Raw genomic sequence first — 25,068 nt, forward strand, 5'->3', positions numbered from 1 at the left:
TCCCTCTTCTTTCTTGCCCAGCAACCCACACATGTTCTGAGGGGATACAGACTTGCCCTGGCTCTGACCTGCTCCCCAGCTTGTGCAGGGCTGCTCTGAACCATCACAATAGGCCCAGTGCATGTACAGTTTGGGGTAGCTCGGCTGCTGGCTCTGTGGTGCCAGACGTGGATAGTTTGGTGCCAGACGTGATGAGACAGCAGGGCTGGTGATGTTCGAGATGCTGAATGCAGGGCTGGTGCGGGTGGATGGTGGCAAGGCTCGGGTCCTCTGATCCTGGCTCAGATTTCTCTCTGCCCTTGGGATCCTTACTATTCTCCAGGCTGGTCCCATCCATCCTGCTTGGTCCGGGCCTGACCAGGCATGGTGAGGCCAGTGGCCTCCTCCTGCACAGTCTTCCTTGTGTTCAAGGACTAAGATCTGCAGGGTTCCCTGGTGCCTGCTCTGCAGCAGAGCCCATACTGCACCCGGGAGCTCCTGGGTCATACACAGCTCCAGCCTGTGCTGCAGCGACATGCTTCCAGGGGGACCTGGCATGACTGGGGTACAGGGATGATGATGGAGCCATCAATTCTGTGCTGGCATTCTCTGGCATGTCCTCCCTCTGCTTGTCCCTGCAGCTACCGTATCCTGAATCCAGCAGCCATTCCAGATGACAAGTTTGTGGACAGCAGAAAGGCCACAGAGAAGCTGCTGAGCTCCCTGGAACTGGACCACTCACAGTACAAGTTTGGTCATACCAAGGTGAGACCAGGCAGCTGGTCCTTGGGAGGGAGACATTGTCCCTCCTGTCTCTTTGCAGTCCCAGTTTGCTCTCCCTGCCCAGCTTGCTCTCTGCCTGGCCACAGCCCTGCTGAAGCCCTGCGCTCTGCGGGTTGAGTGTGGCCCTTGAAGGGATCAAGGAGGGCAGAGGAAGAAACAGGTTGGGAAGAAACAGGTCTGAGCAGAAGGTCACGCTGCCTGACCTCATACCACCCAACACCGCAGGGAGTCCCTGCTGGGGGATGCGAGGGGATGTGCGCAGGGCAGGGAGATTTGGTGCCCAGCTGTGCCTATGCCTTGTGTGGGTGCACCTCCAACCAGTGCGGAGCGTGGGTGCATGCCCGCACAGGGAGGACACCTAAACCTGCAGTGTGCAGCCCTCACTGCTCTGCTTTGGGCTGCGTGTAGCCCAGGTCTGCCTGACAGGTTATGTTACCCCTGAGCCCTCTGTCCTCTCTGCTGTTGACTCTGTTCTCACTCTCTTGCCTGCAGGTGTTTTTCAAGGCTGGTTTGCTGGGCTTGCTGGAAGAGATGCGAGATGAGCGTCTGGCCAAGATCCTGACCATGCTGCAGGCCAGAATCCGTGGGCACCTCATGCGCATTGAGTATCAGAAGATCATCAGCAGGAGGTAGAGTTGTGGGGGGAGGCAGAACTTTGTGAGCATCTCTCCTTGTTCCTTTTACACATTTCAGTGGGTCTGACCCATGGGGCTTGCCTATGGCCTGCAATGGTTGGGTGAGGCCCTGCCCTGAAGGGATGGAGGCAGACCTGTAAGAAGTCTGACATGGGCCTGGTAGGGAGGGTCAGTCTATCTAGGCGGGGGGAGCCTTTGGTTTCCGCTGGAAGATTCAGAGGGAGGTAGAGTGAGGAGACCTGACAACCAGGCCACACCACCCATCCCACTAGGGTCACTACAGTGTGCAGACAATGTGCCATTCATTCATCATACTGCCATTTGCCCTCCTGGTGAAGAATACAGCCATGTCCAGGCCCGTAAAAGCCAGGTCTCTGCTGTGGTGAGGATGGGAGGTGGGGAATCTACACCCATGATGACGCTGTGCTTGTATTCCTCTAGGGAAGCCCTCTATACCATTCAGTGGAACATCCGGGCCTTCAATGCTGTCAAGAACTGGTCCTGGATGAAGCTGTTCTTCAAGATCAAGCCTTTACTCAAGTCTGCTCAGACTGAGAAGGAAATGTCCAACCTGAAGGAGGAGTTCCAGAAGCTGAAGGAGGCTCTGGAGAAGTCTGAGGCTAAGAGGAAAGAGCTGGAAGAGAAGCAGGTCTCTATGATCCAGGAGAAGAATGACTTGGCTCTCCAGCTGCAGGCAGTGAGTTCTTCACCCTCTCTCTGGTAGTATAAAGATAGTGCAGGGTCCATGGGTAGAAGAAGGAGCAGAGTGTGCTAGATCCCTCCCTCAGCCTTTTGCAGTTCTGAGACCCCCTCATTGCCAGACTCGGTGCAAACCTGAAGCAATGTCACAGACTTGTCATCTCAGGGCTGCCACAGGGATTCATGCTCCCCTGGCTCTGGAAAGGGTGATCTCCTCACATTGGGGTGGGAGGGATGGGAATGTTTGCTTGCCAAGCTGTGGCTAATCTGTGCCATTTCTGTACCAGGGAGTGTCAGTCTCATGTTTCCTTCCCCTGGAAAATTTCATTGCAGTTAGCTCTTTGGCCCTGATTAATGTTAGTTGTTGTCTCATGGCCCTTGAAAATGGGCAGTGACTGGAGCTGTCTTTTTTTGTACACCTGAGTACCTCGGGTTTGCTCTGCCCCTTCCCCAAGGAGAGCTTCAGCTCTGGGCCAGGATAGCTTAGCTGAGAGCCTGCTGTATGCTCTTGGGGCATTGGATGAGCACTGTGCCTGTCCCAGGAGCAAGACAACCTGGCAGATGCAGAGGAACGCTGCGACCTGCTGATCAAGTCCAAGATCCAGCTGGAGGCCAAGGTGAAGGAGCTGACGGAGCGTCTAGAGGATGAGGAGGAGATGAACTCAGACCTCACCGCCAAGAGACGCAAGCTGGAGGATGAGTGTGCAGAGCTGAAGAAGGACATTGATGATCTAGAGATCACACTGGCCAAGGTGGAGAAGGAGAAGCATGCCACAGAGAACAAGGTAACTGACCCTCCCTGCAGAGTATGGCCTCATTGCCCAGGGGACACAGTGCTTGTGGGAGCACCAAAGAGAAACGTCGGGGACAAGGCTGCTGTGTGTGGGAGCTGGGGCAAGGCAGAGTGCTAAAAGGTGTGGGAGAAGGCAAAACCCTCAGGTGTCCTCCCTCATTGCACAGGAGTGGTATGGGCAAATGGTTCTGTGCATTGGCAAGTGATTTGGGGCATTGGCAAACCACCTGGTGGAACCAGCCTGGCCAAGGGGAGAGGGGCTGGCTGCTGCTGCGGTACCAAGCTGCTGCTGCTGGACTCCTGACTTTCATGGGTCAGGCTGTGTATTAGCTTTTCTTCCCCTGTTTCTGAGAAGATGCACTTAATTTTTGACCCCACTGATCTAGGTTAAAAACCTGATTGAAGAGATGGCTGCTCTGGATGAGATCATTGCCAAACTGACGAAAGAGAAGAAAGCACTGCAAGAGGCCCATCAGCAGGCTCTGGATGACCTGCAGGCTGAGGAAGACAAGGTCAACACGCTGACTAAAGCCAAGGTCAAACTGGAGCAGCAAGTGGATGATGTGAGTCATAGGCGAGTGACAATGAAGTGAGAGAGGTTTGAGCCATCCTCCAGGAAAGCCCAAAAGCTATCCCTGAACTGTATCTGGAGGATGGGATTGTTATCAGATCCTCATTTAATATGGCCAGTTGATGAATAACCCCATTGACAAACTGCCCCTGAATCAAGAGGTGGTCCAGAGTACCCCATTGAGAGCCATCCTGGGCTGAGGGAATGGGACTGGAGACCAACTAGGAAACAGCTCTGGATCTCAGGGCTGGATGAAGTTCCCATAGCAATGGACACGGGGAATGTTGGGGCTACAGAGGGTCCTTTCCCTCCCTAGCCTGTTTCCTTTCATTCTCCAGCTGGAAAGTTCTCTTGAACAAGAAAAGAAAGTCCGCATGGACCTGGAAAGAGCAAAAAGGAAGCTTGAAGGAGACCTGAAGTTGACACAAGAGTCTGTAATGGATCTGGAGAATGACAAACAGCAGCTGGAGGAGAAACTCAAAAAGTGAGTGTGTGATACATGCCTGGGCTGTGTGCTTACTCTGCTAGAACAGTGCTCACCTCTAAATCAAGTGGACATGTGTTCTCTGCAGGGGCTATTGGGATGTGGCTTTGAGCACTGCTGGTGTGATCAGTCCAGCAAAATGAGGGCTTGGTTTTCCTGGGCACTATGCAGAGATGCTGAGGAGCTTGTCAGCTGCACAGAGCTGCTATAGAGCTTCCTCTGCCCTTGGGGTTGGAGAGGAGAGACTTGCCTGGCAGGATCCTAAAGCAGAGCTGGGATGTCAGCTACAAGTACAGACTTCATCACTTGTGTCCGTTGTCATTGGGGAACTGGAGAACAACACCTAGGGACCTCAGAGGGAAAACCTCAGAGCCAGAGTCCACTTTAAGCCTCCCTCAGAGCAGTCCATGCGCTGCTTCTTACCCCTGCAGCCCCTTTCCTATGTGGGTGGGTTGGTTTGTCCTCTGGACCTGGGTGCAGGGAACAATCTTCCTCTGGCTTCAGGAGCCAGAGGGACTTGGCAGGACAGCGTTTGTCTGACCGAAGGCTCTGCCGCCTTTCTGTACAGGAAAGACTTTGAAATGAGTCAACTGAATTCAAGGATTGAAGATGGGCAAGTGACTGAGGCCCAACTGCAGAAGAAGATCAAGGAGCTCCAGGTATGGTGGGAAGAACTGTCCTCACAGCCCAGGAATCCTAAATTTCCATCAGATGTAATGTGCTGGGGAATCTGCATGGGCCGGTCCCTCTCTGAGCACAGGGATATCTCCTTGGCAGAAGAGTGATGAAAAAAGCTGGCATTGTTAGCAGAAGCAAAGACCTCTGCCAAAATGTGGTGGACTGAAAAGTAAAGAATGAGCTACTGAGGTGAACACTAGCATTAGCATGAGGAACAGCTTCTAGGATGTAGTTCTCTGTCCAAAGCCTAAACCATAAATTCAGTGCCCAAACTCTGAAGATCCAAATCTAGTATGTTGGGCTTCTTCCTAGCAGAGACGGGCCCCCAGGTTCAGGCTGTTTACATGGAGGCTTCCCACTGAAGGGAGGCTGGTGTCAGCCCGGATCCTGATGGCCGGGTACAGAGGAAAGCAGAAGCTCTGCAAAACAGGCTACCAAGGAGCACCAGGCATGCCTGCCTCAAAGAATCCCAAAACAGCCCAAGCATTTGCTCCAGGCTGGTGGCTTGTTGCTCCCCAGCATCAGAGGAGACACTTTGCTCCATTGCGGGGAGCAAAGATGCTGGAGCTTCACCAGGTTACTGCCTTATTCTGACTCTGCCAGGCCCGCATTGAGGAGCTGGAGGAGGAGCTAGAGGCCGAGCGTGCTGCCAGAGCCAAGGTGGAGAAGCAGCGAGCAGAAGTGTCACGGGAGCTGGAGGAGCTGAGTGAAAGGCTGGAGGAGGCTGGTGGGGCGACGGCCACGCAGCTGGAGATGAACAAGAAGCGGGAAGCAGAGTTCCTGAAGCTCCGGCGGGACCTGGAGGAGGCAACCCTGCAGCATGAGTCCACGGCGGCTGCCCTGCGGAAGAAACATGCAGACAGCGTGGCGGAGCTGAGCGAGCAGATTGACAACCTGCAGCGCGTCAAGCAGAAGCTGGAGAAGGAGAAGAGCGAGATGAAGATGGAGGTGGATGACCTATCATCCAACATTGAATACATCACCAAGAACAAGGTGAGCACTGGTTCTGTACGGGGCAGGTTCAGCTCTTCTGTGAACATCAGTGCAACTGGTTGCAGTGTGTTCAGCACAGCCATGTCCATGGGATATTGTCCTAGATAGCTCTTTGCCATGGCAAAGTCCCTCTTTTTCACTAGGTATAGCTTGTCCCTATGTCATTATGGCAGTGCTTGCAGGAGGTTTTGCTTGTCCTAGTCAAGTCTGGAGGATCTGGGAAGACATTTCTGCGAGACTGCCTGCAGACAGCTACTGTTAGCCTGCCACGAGATCTCTGGCAGGGTCCTGCTCTCTGCCTTGTGTGCACGTAGGATCAGCTGAGCAGGGCAAGGTCCCAGGGTGATGCCGTCGCTGAGCCCTTCCTGGGATAACGGTGTTCTCCGGGCAGAGCTGGATCTTACACAGGCTTTTTGCTTGGTGCATGCAGGCCAATGCCGAGAAGCTGTGCCGCACCTATGAGGACCAGCTGAGCGAGGCCAAGTCCAAAGTGGACGAGCTGCAGCGACAACTGACCGATGTGAGCACGCAGCGGGGCAGGCTGCAGACCGAGAACGGTAGGTGGGGGCAGCAGCCAGGGGACACGTGGCTGCCCTGGGGCTGGTCTGGCACTGGGGCATCTGAGTGGAAGAGCCACAGTTCAGCCGGGCAGACTGTCCTCCTTCTCCCACGGACAAATAAATAGCAGGGGCTCCATCTGGAGTGGAGGGGAGTGGGATGTCTATGTTGTGCCTCCACTCAGGCCTTGCAGAGGTGCTGTACAGCTTGGCAAAGAAGAGGACCTCTGTGATGATGCTAGTTGTGCTGGGGTATGTGCTGTGATCTCAGGCGTCAGAAGGAGGGGTTCCTAGCTGGCCTACTTTGCCTTTAGCTGCTGGCATGCACCTCTGCCCATGGGCCCCAGCTTGCCTGGGTGGGCATACAGCTAGGACTGCTGGAGGTCTCCATGCAGCTGAAGGCCACAGGTTCTGGGGGATGTGGGCTAATGCAGATTGCAGCCCTTAGGCCCCAAAGTAGCTGTTTTGGCTCTGTTTGAACCCAGGGGAGCTTAGTCGGCTGCTGGAGGAGAAGGAGTCCTTCATCAACCAGCTGAGCCGTGGCAAGACCTCATTCACACAGAACATTGAGGAACTCAAGAGGCAGCTGGAGGAAGAGACCAAGGTGAGGCTCCTAGGGCATGGCTGATCTCTGAGTGACACAGATCTCAGGGAATGGGATGTGTGTCCCACTGTGGTAGTGGCCCAGCTTCTTGGACTGGGGAGGTGGGACATAACTGCACACAGGAGCCCCAAGGGCAGCTCTTAGCCTGGGAGAACCAGAAGTCCCCAGTCTGTGTGCCACAGCCGGTGTCCCGGAGCCTGGGGCCAGCTGCTTCCTCTCATGAGCACTCCCTTCCTCAGAGCAAGAACGCCCTGGCCCATGCCCTGCAAGCCTCCCGACATGACTGCGACCTGCTGCGGGAGCAGTATGAGGAGGAGGTGGAGGCCAAGAGTGAGCTCCAGAGGAATTTGTCCAAGGCCAATGCAGAAGTAGCCCAGTGGAGAACCAAATATGAGACGGATGCCATCCAGAGGACAGAGGAGCTGGAGGAAGCCAAGTAAGTCTCATGGCAAGAGTCTGTTCCTTGCAGGTGGCAGATTTCCGTTCAAGGATGGGGCTTTCCCAGACCCCAGGGTGAGACTGCACCCTCCTGCCTGGATTTGAGGCTGTTTGGGCAGGCTGTGGCCTCCCCTCCTCAGAGCGGTGGGGTGGGATGACACTTGGGCTGGGAGTGCTCACTGCTTGCTGCCATCGGCAGGAAGAAGCTGGCCATCCGGCTGCAGGAGGCAGAGGAGGCAGTGGAGGCTGCCCATGCCAAGTGCTCCTCACTGGAAAAGACCAAGCACCGGCTGCAGACAGAGATCGAGGACCTCTCAGTGGACCTGGAGCGTGCCAACTCGGCCTGTGCTGCCCTGGACAAGAAGCAGCGTAACTTTGACAGGATCCTAGCCGAGTGGAAGCAAAAGTATGAGGAGACCCAGGCGGAGCTGGAGGCGTCACAGAAGGAGTCACGTAGCCTGAGCACAGAGCTCTTCAAGCTCAAGAACGCCTACGAGGAGTCCCTGGACAACCTGGAGACCCTCAAGAGGGAGAACAAGAACCTGCAGGGTAGGACTGGGCTCAGGCTCCCCGCTTGGACTGTCTGCCCAGGGTCGTGCTCTCACAGCCAGCCTGGGGCTCCCATCTCCTCAGCCATGTGGTGGGACAGGGGGCCCTTGTAGGCAGGGAGCAGACCTTGCTGTTCAGCAAAGCCTGGCCCATCTCCTCCTGGGAGGGATGCAGCAGCCCGGCCAGGAAGCCAGCATGTGTCCTGCCCTCTTGCTGCGGGCACTCTGGGCCAACAGGCAGCATCTTGTTTCTTGTGGCTCTTATTTCCAAATGGTGCAGGTTTTGCTGCCAGAAGTGCCATGGCTGGGGCACGACACTGGCTTGGGGGTGTTGCTCTTAGACCAGCAGGTCTCCATGGGTCCTTAATCACAGAATCACTGAGGTTGGAAAAGACCTGTAAGCATCAAGTCCAACCATCAACCCAACCCCCCCATGCCCACTAAACCATGTCCCGCAGTGCCACATCCACGCGTTCCTTGAACACCTCCAGGGATGGTGACTCCACCACCTCCCTGGGCAGCCTCTTCCAGTGCTTCACCACTCTTTCAGGACAGAAATTTTTCCTAATATCCAGCCAAAACCTCCCCTGGCGCAACTTGAGGCTGTTTCCTCTTGTCCTGGAGTGCCTCTCCCATGCCCTCTCCCTCACCCAGACTGCAGGGGAGCACAGCAGGGCCTAGCAATGTCCCCAAGCGCAGCCTCGGCTGCGCTCCAAAGGGCTGAGGGGGCATCAGCCGAGCATGGGCAGGGGCATGGGGAAGTCACCTGCGTGGGCCTGGCCCTGCAAACTCGTTCCTGACCAAACGCCTTTCCATCCCTGCCAGAGGAAATTGCTGATCTGACTGACCAGATCAGTCTGAGTGGCAAAACCATCCATGAGCTGGAGAAGCTGAAGAAAGCCCTGGAGAGTGAGAAGAGCGATATCCAGGCAGCTCTGGAGGAGGCTGAGGTGGGTCCTTGTTCCCCACTGATGCTTGCATGTGCCCACTGTCCTCAAGAGCCCCTGGCCCACCCTGCAGCAGTGGTTGGGTGCTGCTGGAGCAGCAACACACACTGTGCTGGCAGAGTGACAATGCTGAGCTGGGCTGGCACCCCTGGGCACCCGGCTCAGGGGGGCTGTGCAACTGCAGCAAGGCACTGGGGTGGCTCCACCTGCCCTGCTCCCCGTAGCTCTGGGCTGGGTGGAAGGCCAGGCTGGGGTGGCTGGGGAGATCCCCCCGGAGACCTTCCCACAGCGGCCACTGTCTCTAGGGGGCCCTGGAGCATGAGGAGAGCAAGACGCTGCGCATCCAGCTGGAGCTGAACCAGATCAAGGCTGATGTGGACAGGAAGCTGGCAGAGAAGGACGAGGAGTTTGAGAACCTGAGGTGTGTGCTGAGAGGGGATGGGCTGGGCCATCGTGGCAGGGGCAGAGCTGGCACCATGGCCCTGATGGGGCTGCCCCGGACTGGGTGTCCCTGGGCAGATGGGGCTGACACATTGTCCCTCCTGCAGGCGCAACCACCAGCGCGCCATGGACTCCATGCAGGCCACGCTGGATGCGGAAGCCCGGGCCAAGAATGAGGCTGTCCGGCTGAGGAAGAAGATGGAGGGAGACCTGAACGAGATGGAGATCCAGCTAAGCCATGCCAACCGCCAGGCCGCCGAGTTCCAGAAACTGGGCCGCCAGCTCCAAGCCCAGATCAAGGTTGGGTCGCCGCGGGTGGGATGGGCTCGATGCTGTCCCCGCTGTCAGCCACGGCTCCCTCCTGTCCCCACTGACCTTGTGCTGCTCGGCAGGACCTGCAAATCGAGTTGGATGACACGCAACGCCACAATGATGACCTGAAGGAGCAGGCGGCCGCCCTGGAGCGCCGCAACAACCTGCTGCTGGCGGAGGTGGAGGAGCTGCGGGCAGCGCTCGAGCAGGCAGAGAGGAGCAGGAAGCTGGCGGAGCAGGAGCTGCTGGAGGCCACGGAGCGGGTCAACCTGCTCCACTCCCAGGTGAGGGACTGCCAAGTCTGGTGTCTCTGCTGGCACTGGAGAGCCAGGAGCCTGTCCAGTAGCAGAGCCACTGGCTGCGGTGAATGGCTGGTCACTGTGGCACTGAACCTGCTCTGTCCGCAGAATACGGGCCTGATCAACCAAAAGAAGAAGCTGGAGACTGACATCTCACAGCTGAGCAGCGAGGTGGAGGATGCAGTGCAGGAGTGCCGCAACGCAGAGGAGAAGGCGAAGAAGGCTATCACAGACGTAAGAGCATGGTGGGGTTGGTGCTGTATGGTTTGGCAAGGGTGCCCAGCACCCTGTGGGGCTGGTGGGTGGGAGGAGAGGACCTTTTCCAGCGAGAAATGGACCCTTCTGGAATAGAGAGAAATATTTAAGAAATAAAAACACAGATGACCCCTCTCCCCTCCCTGACCCGATTAAATATTCTTCCATGTAAATCTTGCTAATCTGTATTAACTGTGACCGTTCTCAGTGGTGATTTGGAGCGTGTGAGTGCCTGGGTGGGTCTCAGAACTTCTCCATTGAGCAGCTGTGTCTGGCAGGGCTGCCTGGCCTTGTGGTGATGCCTCTCTGCTCTTGGCCTTGCAGGCTGCCATGATGGCAGAGGAGCTGAAGAAGGAGCAGGACACGAGTGCGCACCTGGAGCGGATGAAGAAGAACATGGAGCAGACCATCAAGGACCTGCAGATGCGCCTGGACGAAGCGGAGCAGATTGCTCTCAAGGGGGGCAAGAAGCAGATCCAGAAGCTGGAGGCCAGGGTGAGGTGACCGGGGCTTGATCCCCATCTGTGCCACCTAGGAGCTGGTTCTTGGCACTGCCCCAGCCCCTGTGGCACCAAGCTCTGCAGGGCACTGGCACTGCCCCATCCCCCTGGGTCCAGGCGGTGCCCCAGGGGGGCCGTGGGCACTGAGGGACAGTCCCTGAGGACCTGCAGGGGCTGGCTTCCAGCCTTTGCTTGGGGTGGCTTAGCCTGGGCTGTGACATCTCTGATCTGGGGAAAGTGATTTTACCTTAGCTGGGGCTGGTGCTGAGGAGCAGAGTGCTGAGCTAGCCTCTATCCCCCTGCAGGTGCGGGAGCTGGAGGGAGAGCTGGATATGGAGCAGAAGAAGACGGCTGAAGCCCAGAAGGGCATTCGCAAGTATGAGCGGAGGGTCAAGGAGCTGAGCTACCAGGTACGGCAGCACCGGGCACAGCTCCAGCCCAGCAGGACTTGGCCCAGCTCTCCCTGTGCTCCCTTGTGTTATCCAACACCCCCCTCCAGCCCAGCACAGCCCTGGCTTGTTCTGGGCGTTGTGCTGGGACCGACAAGGACAGGATGGGCAGCTCCCTGTCCCAACAGCCACCACCTGCTCTGTGTTTCTGTCTTGCCCCTTTGCTGACACCTCCTAAGCTGGGTGCTGGGGGAGCAGGGGACGTGGGGCTGGTGGGTGGGTCGGTGGGGTGGGGTGGTGCTCTCTGAGTGTTAAGGGCCCTGGCACCACTGAGGCTCCTGGATGAAGGTATTGGGGCAGCTGGAGCCTGAGCTGCGGGGCCTGCCGGGGTCCTGCTAATGGGGCTGGGGCACTTGCAGGCTGAGGAAGACCGGAAGAACCTGACGCGGATGCAGGACCTGATCGACAAGCTGCAGAGCAAGGTCAAGAGCTACAAACGCCAGTTTGAAGAGGCGGTAAGTGCTGCAGCTCTCCTCCCAGGCTGGAAGACAGTGCTGGCCTTCCCCAGGGCTGCCTGGGATGGATGCAAGGGAAAGGGGCCACGAGGTTGGCACAGGGAGCTTGCAGCCGGGTGTCCCAGCTGTGCCCCACACACCTACCTCTCCCCTTGCTCCATCCAGGAGCAGCAGGCCAACTCCAACTTGGTGAAGTACCGCAAGGTGCAGCACGAGCTGGATGATGCCGAGGAGCGTGCCGACATCGCTGAGACACAGGTCAACAAGCTGCGTGCCCGCACCAGGGAGGTCATCACCTCCAAGGTAAGCCCACCCAGCCGTGGAGAGGGGGAGGCAGGGCAGGGGCTCCTGCCATCCCTGGAGCCGGAGGAGCAGCTGTACAGCCCACAGCCTCATCCTGCTGGGTGCTGCCATCCTCACCTGCCACTGCTGCCAGGACCTGAAGGGTGGCAAGTGCTCCCTGCCTCCAGGCCCTCACCAAAGCCCTTTTGGTTTTTTTGCCAGCACGAGGAGTAAGAGCCCAGCTGCCTGCGCTGCTCTGCCCTGTCCTCAGCTGCCTGCTGTAGCGTGGAGGCAAATGGCTGCAACAGTCACTGCCAGCTTTGCACTGCGTGAATAAATGTAGATCTGCCAGGACTTGCTCCATTGTATTTGTCAGGGGGTAACCAGGGCCTTGGCCTCTGCTGTTGGAGATGTGGGGGGCAAGCTGGGGTCTTTGGGGACCTCTTTCACAGCCAGGCAGGGACAGGAGAGAGGCACAGGCCTCCCCTCTCCCTGCTCTATGGCCCAAGCTGGCTCCAGGCTTTAGGTGCAGTTTGGGAAAAGAGCCCTTTCCTCATCCCTTCCCACCAAAACACTTTAGCCCTACCTCAGCTGCAGGGGACCAGAGCTGAGGGTAGAACAGACCTCACCAAAACCATTACTCCTGGGGAGAACATAAAAATCCTAACTACAGTCCTGCAGGGCAATGGGAGGGGTGTTACAGCTTTGGCAAAGGGACTGCAAAGAAAGACATCTCCACTCATTTCTTTAAAATAGATTTCTTTAATAGTTTCCATTTAATAGGTTTATTTGCAGTTAGTAAATTGGCATTAATCTGGGCAGCACGAACCTCAGCAATCCATGGGGATAGTGCAGACTTCCAGAAGTATTTGTTAGTGATGGGGTCCCACCTCCGCCCCAGCGCGCAGCCTGCTGCAACCTCCGCGGAAGCCAGCGAGCTCTCCTCAGCACCACACAGGACACGTCCTCCCCGTGCTCTCCGTAAGACCAAACAAGGATGAAGGACAGACCTGTCCAGTCCCTCTCAAAATGAGATTCTTGAGGCATCTGGCATGGAGAGATGAGCCCACAGGAACATGGTCCCCAGTTAAAGTTTGCCTGTGACCCTCCCTGCACGCTCATGCCCTGGCCTGCTGCAGGCAGAGCCTTTCCCCTGGAGACCAGCACACTCCGTTGCTGGAGGAGCTGCTGCAGGTTTCTTTCCTGCGCCCTCTCTGCAGATGGCCAGCTCGGCCTCCTGCGTCAACCTGAAGGCGAAAGCAAAGCCAAGCTGCTGCTGGCAAGCGAGGACCCAAAGTTACTGTGCTCCCGCGGGCTGGGGAGGAGGGACCCGCGAGCCAGAAGGCACGCTGGCGTGATTTCAGCTCGGCCGACAGCCAAGGAAAGACGCGGCTGGGCCCCTAACTGTACGTTACATAAATACAGAGATGTAAATGAGACTCTGCAGGTTTATAGCAGCAATCATCGGATGCACCAATTAACTAGACTATGGAAAAGGCATCCCTTAACTTAAAAGCCTTTTAATTTGAAGCATTTATTTTAAGTGTACATCTATTACAGTTAAGAAGAAGCAAAGATACACCAAAAACACAAATACCCAAGAACAAAAGAGTACAGATGAGAAAGAAATTAGCTCAGGGGAGGGAAGGGGCAGGGTGGGGGTGACCTGAAGAAGAACAGAGAGTTGCAGCTGCCATAGCGAGGAGCTCCCCGACACAAGGGGTGCGACCCGGGTAACCTCACTGGAGCGAGGCAGAGCCTGCCCAGGGGATTCAGCGCCCAGGGAGGGACACAAGGATCCCCAGGAGCTCCTGCAAGGCTCCAGGTTTATGCACAAGCTCAGCAGCTCTGACCACCCTGCACGCAGAGTCCAGAGCAGGAGACCGAAGTGTGAGATCAGTGAGAGAAGGGTGACTTAAGAGAGCAAGTCCTGCACCCAGGGCTGGAAGCCTCATTCACTCATCCAGGCCCCTGCACAGGGATCCTCAGAGTGGGTTTCATTCTGCTGGCAAAGATTAGAGACAAAAGGCTACAGCTCTGGGACATCCTCGCCCCCGGTCCCTCTCCAGAGCTGAAGTCAAGTCATCTCATCAAATAAGTTAAGAAAATTTTAAAAAATTCAGATGCATGTTTCAAAGGAAACGGGCTTCTTTTAGCTGGAGCTGCAAGACACATATTTTTTGACTTAAACACAGTGGCTCAGGACTTCAGACTGTATTTCACTCCTGGGAATCTGTCTGTCTTGGGGCAACACAACTAACATTGGTGAGCAGGCAGGACATGTGCAGGTTTGGCAATGGAGACTGCCAAAACCTGATTCCCCCTTTCCCAATGTATCCTACAAAGTTACTTTCAACCAGGAGAGTTTATTCCCAGCATTTAACACATTCTGATTAAAATAGATCCAGGAAAAAACTGACATCTCCAGTAAATATTGCACTTCAAGATTAATGTGTGTGTTGATATTAAGGACTGAAAGCAGAGACTGACCTAAGACTTCCAGGCATAGCAGGTTTAGCATCAAGAGCAATGGTCCTGAAAAGGATTTTAAAACCAGATTAGTTACCCAAGAAGGGACAAGCCGCAAGTTTAAAAAATTAGTACATTTTAATGCTAGTGCTCCGTGAAAAAGCCAACCCCTGTTGCAATTCCACCACTGCTGAAATGTCTCTGTTCTCCACAGCATTGTAAAACGCCTTCAGATGGGAAGGATCTGCGGGAAAGACAGCAGGAGCAGAGGTTCTCTCCTAACGCACAGACAGACAAGATTTAGTACCAAATGATCCAAAAGTAGATGGTAAAGAGGTGACTGGAGCTGGGGCTCTCAGGAATTAAAAGCACACACACGCGCACACACACTCACACTCTAACCAACCCTAAACCCCTGATTCCAAACCCCCACAGAAGAGTTACACCTGAAGGGAGTCCTCATGGTGGCTCTGCACGTGGCTGGTGTGTCGGGGTCCCAGTCAGACTGGCTCCTTGGACCTCACATTTGGAGGGCAATTTCTGTGCTTTTTGACTTGCTAATTCTGGTAGCCATGAAAGAGAGCCACAACTAAATTGGCACATACAGAGTATCCTCATCTGTCAGCAAAAAAATTCTCTGACCAGCCACGCTGGACTAGGAGAGAGAAAAAGTAAAAATAAAGAGGCTGGTTTTTGCGGGTGATTATTTTTATCCCAGAACAACTGGAAGATACATCCCTGAATGTGTTGCCCAGAGAGCTTTCAAAGTCTCATCCATTAGAGATCAGAGGTGGGGACCGGGAGGGGGCTGGGGTTTTGACAATGCAGTAACGCTCCACGGTTCCAAGCCGCACACGCACACACACACTACACAGCGTATCCCTGAAAATCCACGGGCTGCGAGGTACCCTCCAAGCGCTGTCCATCAGAAGCCAGAGCGAAGAATTACTCCTCAGAAAAGTCTCTGTCAATGTCCATATATGCCTCGTCGATGTAGCTAACTATGGCACAGGGGGATGTCCGGTCTGGACTGAGCAGTATAGATACAGTCTCTTTCCAGTAGGTAAAACTAATACAAGAGCTCTGCGGGAAGAGATGAAGAGGCTGGTTAGTGTGGTCCACAGGCACCAACATGCAGCAGAAGACACACCCTAAAGGCATTCAGCGGAGGGAACTGAAAATTGCTTCCTATTCAAGCCTGACTTCACCAGCCACACAGTTTCACACCTCTGATCCACCATTCAGCCCATCCTCCCCGGGGCATGGAGCAGAAGGGGTGGATGCCGAACCTACTACACCTCCTATAACCAGCTCCCACCATCCAGCTACAGGCAGGGACTCCCAGCACCTGTGGCAGCTATAGCCCTGCTGAGAGCAGTGCAGGGTGATCGCCACCCCGGCGAGCCTGCGTGGGCCGGCAGGCAGGGCTGCCCCGTGAGCAGTACACACACAAGCCCAAACTCCTCCTTTGCTGTCCAGTCCAAACACAAACTGGGATGCTGCGGTGCTGCAGATCAAGCCAAAGCTGGCAGTAGCTCCCACTCCTAGGTAAGATACAAAGACAATACACCCTCCCTGCTCACATACCCCCTGCATCATTCTCTTAAGGCCAAAAGGCCTCTCTGGCAGCCCTACATCACATCATGTATTACACAAAGCCTTTACACACTGGACAACTACTTATTTCCACCCCACCAGTGGCCCAGGACACAAGTACTGCAGTGTGCATGCACAGCATGATGCGACCCTGAAATGCAGCAATAGCAGAGAGCTTTGGTCTCGGCAGCATCTCCCCTCTGCAGCCCAGCACCTCAGCGCACCGTGGACGTGTCAAACCATGGCATGAACATCGCAACAGAGCGCCCGGGCACTGCAGGCCCCACGCCACCGTGCCGCTCCCCTGGTCTGACTGGCTCAGCCCAGCACTGACCCAAGCAGGAACCGGAATGCACTAATTGAGGCGGAGAGAAAAGCATTACAAGCTTGCACTGTTCAGTGCAGCTACTCCTTCCCATGCGGACTCCCTCCATCACACTCCTCCTTTCTGGGGAACTCAAGCTTCTTATTTTAACTACTTCCAAAGCCAATACTGCTCCTCTTCAGGTACCTCGTCTACAGGAGACTGCCTGCACTGCACTCACGTCACAGCCGTGGGGCTGTGTGCTGCAGTGTACGTGCACACCAGAGAAGAAGGGCTTTTCCATGAACACATTAAAAATCTGTTAAAGCTGCCACCCAATCACTGAAAAGTCAAGGAAGAAACCTGTGCAACCTTACTTCATCCTTCTAGGGCATATACAAGGGAGTCACCTTCTCATTACGGGTCATTTCTTCCTCTTCTCAGTGCCCAAGACAGACCAGCTATGGAGTGGAAACTCGCAGGCTGCTTTCCACAGGGCAGCTGCCTTGTCTTCTAGCAGCCTTACCAGATACTTTTCCTGCACTGTTTGCCACACCATGAAGAGAGCAGACAGCCTGGTTAAGGTCCTAATTAGTCTGGGAGCTGGATTCTGTCCTGCCTCCACATCCCTGTGCAGGGCTGGCCATCTCGCCAGCCCTGCCTCTCAAACCCGCTCAGCACTGGCAAGTCTCACTTCCGTGTGCCAGAGCCACAACTTAAGGTCTTGTTTGCAGGGAAACACAGCACCTGCCTCGTGGTAGTCTGACAGAACAGTTCCTTCTGCAGAAGGGACCTGACTGGGTAAGATGGTGTGAAAAGCACTACAGGAAGTTACACTGGGGGGCAGAACTTGCTCCCTTCTTTCCCTTCACAACCTCTCACTTCCCATTTTCGCTAGGTGACCAGTAGGCAGATATTGCTATGATTGATTCTTGCTATAGTAAGAGGTTCACATACATTTTCTAAGCAGGTGCTGTCTTTATCCTTGTTGAGGTAATGCTGTTGCCAGAATCGCAGGAGACTGTGGAAGTTGTTCAGGATGAAGCCTGGGTATTTTTCTGTATATTCCATCTGTTGCAAAGTGCGCAGATAAAAAGGTAGCTTTTCTTTCCTTCGGGCCAGCATTAGGATAACTAAACTTGTGTTCAAACAACTGACATTTTCCTAGAAGTAAAAATGACACAGTAGGTCAAACAACAATAACAAAAAAAACATAACACCTTGAGATATCGGTTGTACACATATCCTTACAAAATGTGCTCATGGTAAGCATGCAGAGGAGGTGCTCCTACATGTATCAAGAAAGAAGGGACATGGGTATCCTCAAGAGAAGCCAGGTTCCTCCCTGCTCCCAGCCCAGTTCACCACTACACAGTATCAGCAAGGTAACTGCAAAGTTACTGTCAGCTCTTTACCTGTGTAAGCGTCTGTACATGAATAATATTAATGAGACGGAAAAGAAAGGACATTCTCATGGACATCTGGGACATATATGATAACAGGCGGCACTCTGACAGGACTTCTGCAACTGCAGCAAGAGGAAAAAGACAATCATCAGGTGCTTGAAGTTCAGACACATTGGTCCAAGCAATATGGCAGTAAGAACTCGTGCTCAGACTGTAGCAACAAACCTGCAGGGTGGCATTTCTCAGTCTAAAACCAAAATTTTCAAAGCCCAGACTTAAAATAATCATTATCACTACCAAACACCTTCCCATTTCTTATTCTTTACCTTTAGCATCAGACTGATTCTCAAATCGGTCCAGGGACAGCGTAATGCAGCGAACAAGCATGTTTGAGTCAACCAGTGAACTGTTGATCTGATTTAAAAATATCTGGAACTAAAGAGAAATACTTTTTAGTGTTGCATTAAAAAACAAACAAAAAATTCATCCTACATGAACACACACAGATGAGGTTCGACAGAACAGCATTTTATACCCTTTTCAGAATGCATATGGCCAAGAGGTGTACTAAACCAATTACTCTGTTGGCACAAGGGGAACAGGTCAGCGAACCCAAGTAGGAAGAGCTACAAACACAGTTTGGCCAGTAGGACAACAGTAAGCAGTCTCTAGATTTTCGACACTGAAAGAGCACAGGTCTTGAAGGTTACTGGAGAGACTGCTTTGAATTCTGAGCACAAGCACCTAAAACATGCACTTTACCAACATAAGGCATCACAGACGTGGACAATTTCCCCTTCCCTTCAGAAACAAGAGTTATGTTCTGAATGCCAAAAAACCAAAAAGGTAATGACCCTGAGTAATCTCTAACACAAGAATAACAGGAGATACACACTCCCAGGCCTGCCTCATCCAGCCCAAGCCAATGCTGGCATTGAGGGCTAGCCAAAAGATCCCTGTAGCAAGTACCTTAAAAACACTATGGAACAGATAAATGCCAAAGTCCTGGCACCATTAAAATCTCTTTTGAAGCTATGTCACTTCAATGAGACCCAGATTTCATACACTATTTGTTTTGAAAGAGGGAGACAAGACAGCATGGCTGCTGGCCTCTGTAGTTCCTCCAACTCCGTGTTTTCCTACACTTGTTATAGATCAATAAAAAGGAAACACACACAAAATATAGAGACAGATCCTCTAGAACATGTGAGTTCATTTACCAGAAAACAACATGAAATTAAATACATCTTTCTTTTAAATACATCTCTGCTTCTATTCTCCAAGGTCTGCAGACCTAACAGCAACCAGAGAAAAATTGCAGTAACATAAACAAGAGTATGAGGTCATTCAAAACCTACCCAAGAGCTGATGTTACTTGCACAAAGTGCACGAGCACGAAACCACTTTGCATAAAGAGCTGCCCATTCTTGATCTACATATGCAATTAAGTTTTATATGTCATTACATCAGCCACTTCTTAAAATGCCTCTAAGTTCAAATAACATCAAAAGATAAGATATGTCTTTTTGCAGTATCAAATATTAATGAATATTTTAAGTCATCTCCATGAAGAATGCCCCCTCCAAGCTCCAGTAAAAGATTTTTTTGGAGCCTGTCTCAATGTCCACAACTATCAGCCTAACCCAAAACCCAGTGACTTCACAGGAAATGTTCTACCATCTTTCATCCCTGACCTTAGACCTGCCTGATCACGTAACAGGACGTTTTCTGAACAGCTCAGCGCTTGCTGACTCAGAACAGCTGGGAGCACTTCTGAAAACACCAGTGCACGCAGCAACATACATGCTTGTGAAGAGACGTTGGCAGCTCACTCCTTAGTGTTTATTGTGCACCAAGCTCAACAATCACACCAAAATCAGCAAATGAGTCTCAGTTCTTAGTGCTACGTTTGGTTATAAGACAGTGTAATTTGACCCACTGGTGACAGCTTTTACAAATATTTACCTTCTCATCTGTGTTGATGTACTTGTTGAACCTCTTGAATGCATCAATATTGAATTTCATCAGTTCTCCCAGAAGGTCAAAGTAACTCTGAAGCACATCTCGTGACTTGCACTCACTATCAACAATGCAGTAGAGAATATGCTGGCATGGGAGGAAAACATGTTATTGCCACAGTTTAGCCCAAGCCAGCAGTACAGCACAGATTCTGATTTAATCCCTATTTAAAACATTTATCTGCAGCTTTAGTTCTTAGATGACAGAACTAAAGACAACAATTCAGGTAAGTCTTCTATCAAATTAACTTCCCAGTGATGCAGGCCATAGAACTGGCCACCCCACACCTGGATGCCAGATGCAGAATTCACGAATACTTTTCAAAAATTGTCCTATTCCCAGTGAATATTTAACACTACGTTTTTACACCCTTTTGAATTTGTTACAGATAAGTCCTTCTTGTATCTCCATAGCAATCATTACAGAGGAAGCTTGACATATACTTCATTACCTCCAGAAGTCCTCTCTTTAGCAGGAACATCTGGTCTGCATAGGAGGTGGTGCCACGCAGAAAACTTTCAACTGCCCTTGCTTGCCAAAACCTGAGAAATAGAAGAAATAAGGTTTTAATTTTGGAGCAAGGGGAGTATTTTATCACAACTATAACGTAAATCAAATTTCCTAATCAGTTCCATTCCAGTCTGAAGCTGGATTCAGACCTGTTGATCCTGCAGAAAATCACTTGACTGTACTGGATATGAGATCCAACGTAAGCTTTGGCATTCTCCTCCACCCGCACTGCCACTGTAGCCAAGCGCAACAAAGCCAGATCTTTCACAGCTTATGATTGTCAAGCATTTTCAACTGCTGTAAGCTGTATGAAAACAAACCAACTTCCCAGTCAACTCAAAACAGCATATTACAGTGCAAAGTGAACCCACCTGAAGGAGGATTCAGCTGGTTCCTTCTTCATGACCTGAAGCAGTCTGGTCAACAAGCCTCTTTTCCCATCACAGACAAGACTCCTAGAGCATGTGAAGAAATTACAGCATGAGTGGAAGGGCTGGCAAGCACTGTACCTTGTAGAACACTGAATCCAGTCTCTTCTTCAGAGCTTTTAATGATCAAAATCCCAGTATTAAATATACAGTACAAATATTAATTAACTTTGTTACTAGTTCTACCAGTGGAAGTGTTCTCCTCATTGCCTTCAGTAAACATCTGCAATACCTGCAACATGACTTGCAAATAAATCATAAAAAAAATTATTAATTTTCTCTCACAATTTTAATGATTTCAGAAATTCCAATTCACAGCTCGTAGGAATTAAGAGATTAGAAAAAAACCATATACCACATTTGAGCTGAGGAATGAAAGAAACCCATGCCTTTTCTGTTCAACAAATGTAAAGGAAGCTCTATGTTCTGTTTAGGAGGCAGAGCAGAGTATGGAAACCTAGATGCTACATGAGGTAGCCCTCTGTATGTACTATTACAAGTACAGAGGCTGCAGCACTACAATACTACTTGTATTAAATAGCATCTTCAGCGGAGTATCTACCTACAGTAAGCTCGTGCAGAAGCAATGCCTTGTGATCTCCTCACGCATCAAGAAAAGCTACATGGAAACGAAACACTAAGGGTGGAAAAGAAACCAATTTTAGGCCAGAAATGCTGCCTGTCTGGCTATACAAACCATGCTGCAGAGGTAGAATAAGATGCTTCAGGTGGCACTCTTCTATTAAAAAAGCACCCCAGCATGCATATTCTGCAGATGGACCCAGGTTAATGGCTACATATGGTATCAGCACCTTTGCTGGGCAGTCAACAGCCAGCTGACAAAGCCCTTGTGGGAAGTGGTTTTCTTGCAGCATGATAGCCTGTTCTTACTAACACCTGAGAGAGATGAGCAACTTTGCAGGTTGAGAAAACTTGCTTACACCCTTGATCCACTTCCTTTCAGTGTGCTTCTAACAGGGTGAATTTTCCCCCCTAAATACTTACTCATTTTTGAATAAAGCCAGAAAGGTACCTGTGCTTAGAAGGAAAGGATCCGAGTAATACAGACACCACTTCTTCCCAATTAGGCACAGTATTATGATAATAATTATAATCTAGAAATCCTCTTAGAGAATCACCTTTTGAAGCGAGGTAAATCTGCTCTGTGCAGACCAAGTCCCTGCTGATACTCTGGGAGTATTCTGACAACTAAATTCCGCAAACAGTGTTTCACCTTGTGAGGTTTGTACATCAGAATCATGTATTAAAGAGCTTATTAAATCAAAATAGTCAATCTAACAGATACAGAATCTCTAGTGTTAAATTTGAGTAAGTGGTTTAACATGTTAATCTAATTTAGCTTACTCTAGTTATTAGCTGCTCTTAAAATACAGACTCTGAGCACACACACATGGACCTGTTTATGCAGACTGGAAATGGACATTCTGTGTGCACAGACTGCTCCTGAATCTCAAACCTAAGATTTATTAGTAGCAGCGATTCATGCATTAGAGGGATCCCACTTTACTTTCCAGATCTGTCTGCAATGCCTGTAGTGAGAAAGGCCAGACAAACAGGCAGACCTAGCACATCATAATGATGTCTGGGCCATGAACTCAAACCCCCCATTTCAGGTTGCTTTTGTTTTTAAAGCGCCTTACTCTGAGCACAAGCACACTTTAGATTTGCTAATGACCATGAATATCGCACAAACCTAGACACTTCTGCTGAAACATGTCACCGAAATTAGAGCAAGTGCGGTGGACAGAAGAACCTCAAATGAAATAGGTGACATCAAAACTCTGATATAAGTGCTTGCAAAACACTAGAAGCTGCTGACCTAAACCCTCTATCCCTACTCACCTGTCTGTGTTGACAACTGCATCAACTTCAGGGATGTTGGCCTTATGGGAGATTGCACTCAGCTCATTAAGTTCTTGGCTGTTTAAAAGGAGATACTTGTTCCTAAAGCAAGACAGTTAGGGAGTAGGGGAGAAAAATACGATGAATTCAAGAGGCAGACAAACATACAATTCCATGAAGAGTAAAGCCACGTGCCTGAGTGCTGCAGGACTAAGCAATCGGCTTTCACCTCTCCAGCTCTTCACAGCCTTTCACACTCCACACCCCTCCACCACAGCATGCTCCCAAGATAGGCCAGCCAGCTGCTTTTTTCTAAGCCTCCTCCAAAATTTGCCAATTGCAAGTGTCAACACTGACCAGCTTTGAGATGCTGGTTCTTTGCTGATCTGTTCAGGATTTTATGGTTTGTTTTGCAAGTATTTGCTTCCAGATAGCACTCATTTTTAAAAAAATCTCAGTAACATTTTGCTGAATTTCAGCAGACTTCAATAGCAAACTTTTTCACAGCTTCCTACAGTTTTTCTCTGCCTTACAGTGACCATGCTCCTTATCAGTAATAAATCTCAGTTAGAAAGCAGAAACTGCAAAAAATGTACTCAATCATCCTGGTATTTTATTACTCTGAGCAAACTCTTTACTCTGGAAATATTTAAAAACTTCATGAACTGTAGAAAACAAAACAGGAATGGATATAAAAACAAGAAATTTGCATGAAATGCTTTATCAAATACTGAACTTTCCATAATGAAAACTAATTAATTTATCTGTAAAGTAAGTTATATGCAGAACAAGTCTGACAAAAGTAGAAATGTAGTCGAGAGGCTCCCTTTGACAGACTCCCTGCCCAATGCCAGCGTGCTCCCTTAGAGCCCTCCTACTTCAAAGTGCTCAGAATCAGACAGCAGATTTATTTTCAGGAAACCTAAGGGAGCATAGGATGCGGTGGTGCGTGTGAGGGTATGCAAAGAGAGCCTATTCATCAAAACATAGCAACTACACAGAAGATAAATTATTAGACCAGGAAGGTGATGGGGATGCCTTCTTGCTTCAAACACTATCTTCCAGATAAGTACCCACTGAGGCTGTCACGTGAAGCTCCTTTTGATCTGGATCAACAGGTTTCTGTAATGAAAATACAGCCTCTCTCTCCATGCAATAAACAATTCTGCAAGTTTGGTTTATACACAATTTTACTGAAGTTAATATTAGTATACAAGTACTTGCTCTCATCCTGTCCTCAGCTAACTCCGCTTATCTGTGATTTCATAGAAAGTTCATGTAACTATTTGTTTAAAAACCCTAACCAGATTCCACACATTCCACTTGCTCAAATGCTACAGCTGAAAGCTGTTTTCTGTTTAAACAAGCCTGAGATCTTTGTAGTAGCCACTTAAGTAGGAACATCATCTAAAGAGATTTTATTGGAAAACCTGGAGTGATTCCTGGGCAAACAATGTCTCGCATGGAGGATTTACAATAGGTCAGCCTTCCCCTTAAGCTTACAGTATGTCCAGCAGCTCCCCATTCTTAATACTCCACAATCAAAAAGGCTGATATTTCCAGTACGCATATCTAACAGTACTAGATAAAACCTACACAGAAATATCTCCCTGGCTGGAGATATGACCAGCTAGGCAAGAAGTACAATATGCCTCAAATGCAGATGTTTGTAAGGAGTAAGACACCATCTTGCAGGACTGAATTAGAGCAACAGGACACTGACAGAATGCAAGATATGATTCTGCAAGTCGGAATAGAGCCAACAAGTACCTCTGTAGCAGCAGTACAGCATTAAAAAAAACCCAAGCAAACTGCATCACGCCTCAAGTACTCCAGCAGACTCAAGCTTCCTAAGTATGCCTTTTGAAGGCAAACAGAAGCTTTCTTCCTATCTCCAACCCAGCTTCATGATGGCTAGCTGACAGATAATTGTTCCCCTAACATTTTCACATCCAGTTTAATCAGGTCTTCTCCATTGTTGGCATTTAGACAGCAATCATGTCTTTCCAGCCTTATTACAAAGGCAAAAGAATGTTGATTAATCTCTTCAGAGGTACACTGTCTTTCACCCTGATCTTTCAGCAGCCTTTGTTTCATGCCTGTTCCACTCTGAATTAAATCTGAACATGTCCCCACAGGGTGCATGTGCTCTTGTGAGCACGCTGGCTCACTACCAACTCTCAGGGAGAAGACAGATAAACCGTATCGTGAAAGCTGCCTCCTTATTTCTTCAGCCATCACATGAATGTTTCAGTTTGTTTCAACATGAAGCAAAACGGGCTATTTTCAATCAACAGACATACTAAGACATGCCCACTGGAGAGCATATCCTTAGCCTTTTCACAGCAGGAGGTGAAAGGCACGTGAACATCTGAATTGATTTTAAGGACAGTACAAGGTTCCATTCATATGGAGCCTGCACTGTGCCTAGGACACCCACTGTAACTGCAGCCAGGCAAACAGTACTGTCGAGCCACAATCTGCCACAGCTTTTCATACTCACTCATGGTGATCACTAAAGCTCTGAAGAAGCCTCAAGAACTGTATCTTTAAAGTAATGTCCTAAAAAGAGAGAAGGTCAAAAAAATTTGTTTCAGTATTTTTGGATATCATTAGTTACCAAGCTGACATGAAACAGCTGAATTGAAAACCTATCCAAATCAAGCCCATTTGGACAGCAGAGCAAGTGACTTGCATAAATGAAGAAGGCTGCACTCTGCAGGCTTCCCAAAATAGAACAGAAGTAAAGACTGCCTCCAAGCCTATGCATG

General features: G+C 50.8%; 2 protein-coding genes across 2 annotated transcripts in view; one reads left to right on the forward strand and one right to left on the reverse strand.

The window, feature by feature from the left end:
* Positions 1–12,056, forward strand: part of MYH7B (myosin heavy chain 7B) — a 29,552-nt gene extending 17,496 nt beyond the window's left edge. The window contains exons 21-42 of the mRNA XM_059827306.1: positions 621–744; positions 1,255–1,391; positions 1,839–2,094; positions 2,639–2,881; positions 3,276–3,452; positions 3,799–3,944; positions 4,513–4,603; positions 5,226–5,615; positions 6,046–6,172; positions 6,658–6,776; positions 7,016–7,212; positions 7,414–7,763; positions 8,588–8,712; positions 9,015–9,130; positions 9,258–9,450; positions 9,543–9,746; positions 9,870–9,995; positions 10,341–10,511; positions 10,822–10,926; positions 11,325–11,420; positions 11,586–11,723; positions 11,925–12,056. Of these exons, the coding sequence (XP_059683289.1) occupies positions 621–744; positions 1,255–1,391; positions 1,839–2,094; positions 2,639–2,881; positions 3,276–3,452; positions 3,799–3,944; positions 4,513–4,603; positions 5,226–5,615; positions 6,046–6,172; positions 6,658–6,776; positions 7,016–7,212; positions 7,414–7,763; positions 8,588–8,712; positions 9,015–9,130; positions 9,258–9,450; positions 9,543–9,746; positions 9,870–9,995; positions 10,341–10,511; positions 10,822–10,926; positions 11,325–11,420; positions 11,586–11,723; positions 11,925–11,936 (3,643 nt within the window). The 3' untranslated portion in view covers positions 11,937–12,056. The remainder of the gene's footprint in view (positions 1–620; positions 745–1,254; positions 1,392–1,838; positions 2,095–2,638; positions 2,882–3,275; positions 3,453–3,798; positions 3,945–4,512; positions 4,604–5,225; positions 5,616–6,045; positions 6,173–6,657; positions 6,777–7,015; positions 7,213–7,413; positions 7,764–8,587; positions 8,713–9,014; positions 9,131–9,257; positions 9,451–9,542; positions 9,747–9,869; positions 9,996–10,340; positions 10,512–10,821; positions 10,927–11,324; positions 11,421–11,585; positions 11,724–11,924) is intronic.
* Positions 12,057–12,107: 51 nt separating this feature from the next.
* The window catches only part of TRPC4AP (transient receptor potential cation channel subfamily C member 4 associated protein), a gene marked incomplete at its 5' end in the record, with an annotated part of 38,979 nt that continues 26,018 nt past the window's right edge, over positions 12,108–25,068 (reverse strand). Inside the window, 9 exons of the mRNA XM_059827307.1 lie at positions 12,108–15,254; positions 17,029–17,235; positions 17,487–17,599; positions 17,804–17,912; positions 19,443–19,583; positions 19,948–20,038; positions 20,378–20,461; positions 22,298–22,399; positions 24,801–24,859. Coding sequence (XP_059683290.1) covers positions 15,117–15,254; positions 17,029–17,235; positions 17,487–17,599; positions 17,804–17,912; positions 19,443–19,583; positions 19,948–20,038; positions 20,378–20,461; positions 22,298–22,399; positions 24,801–24,859 — 1,044 coding nt within the window. The remainder of the gene's footprint in view (positions 15,255–17,028; positions 17,236–17,486; positions 17,600–17,803; positions 17,913–19,442; positions 19,584–19,947; positions 20,039–20,377; positions 20,462–22,297; positions 22,400–24,800; positions 24,860–25,068) is intronic.

The sequence above is a fragment of the Gavia stellata genome, chromosome 20 (genome assembly GCF_030936135.1).
Source record: "Gavia stellata isolate bGavSte3 chromosome 20, bGavSte3.hap2, whole genome shotgun sequence".
NCBI lineage: Eukaryota > Metazoa > Chordata > Aves > Gaviiformes > Gaviidae > Gavia > Gavia stellata.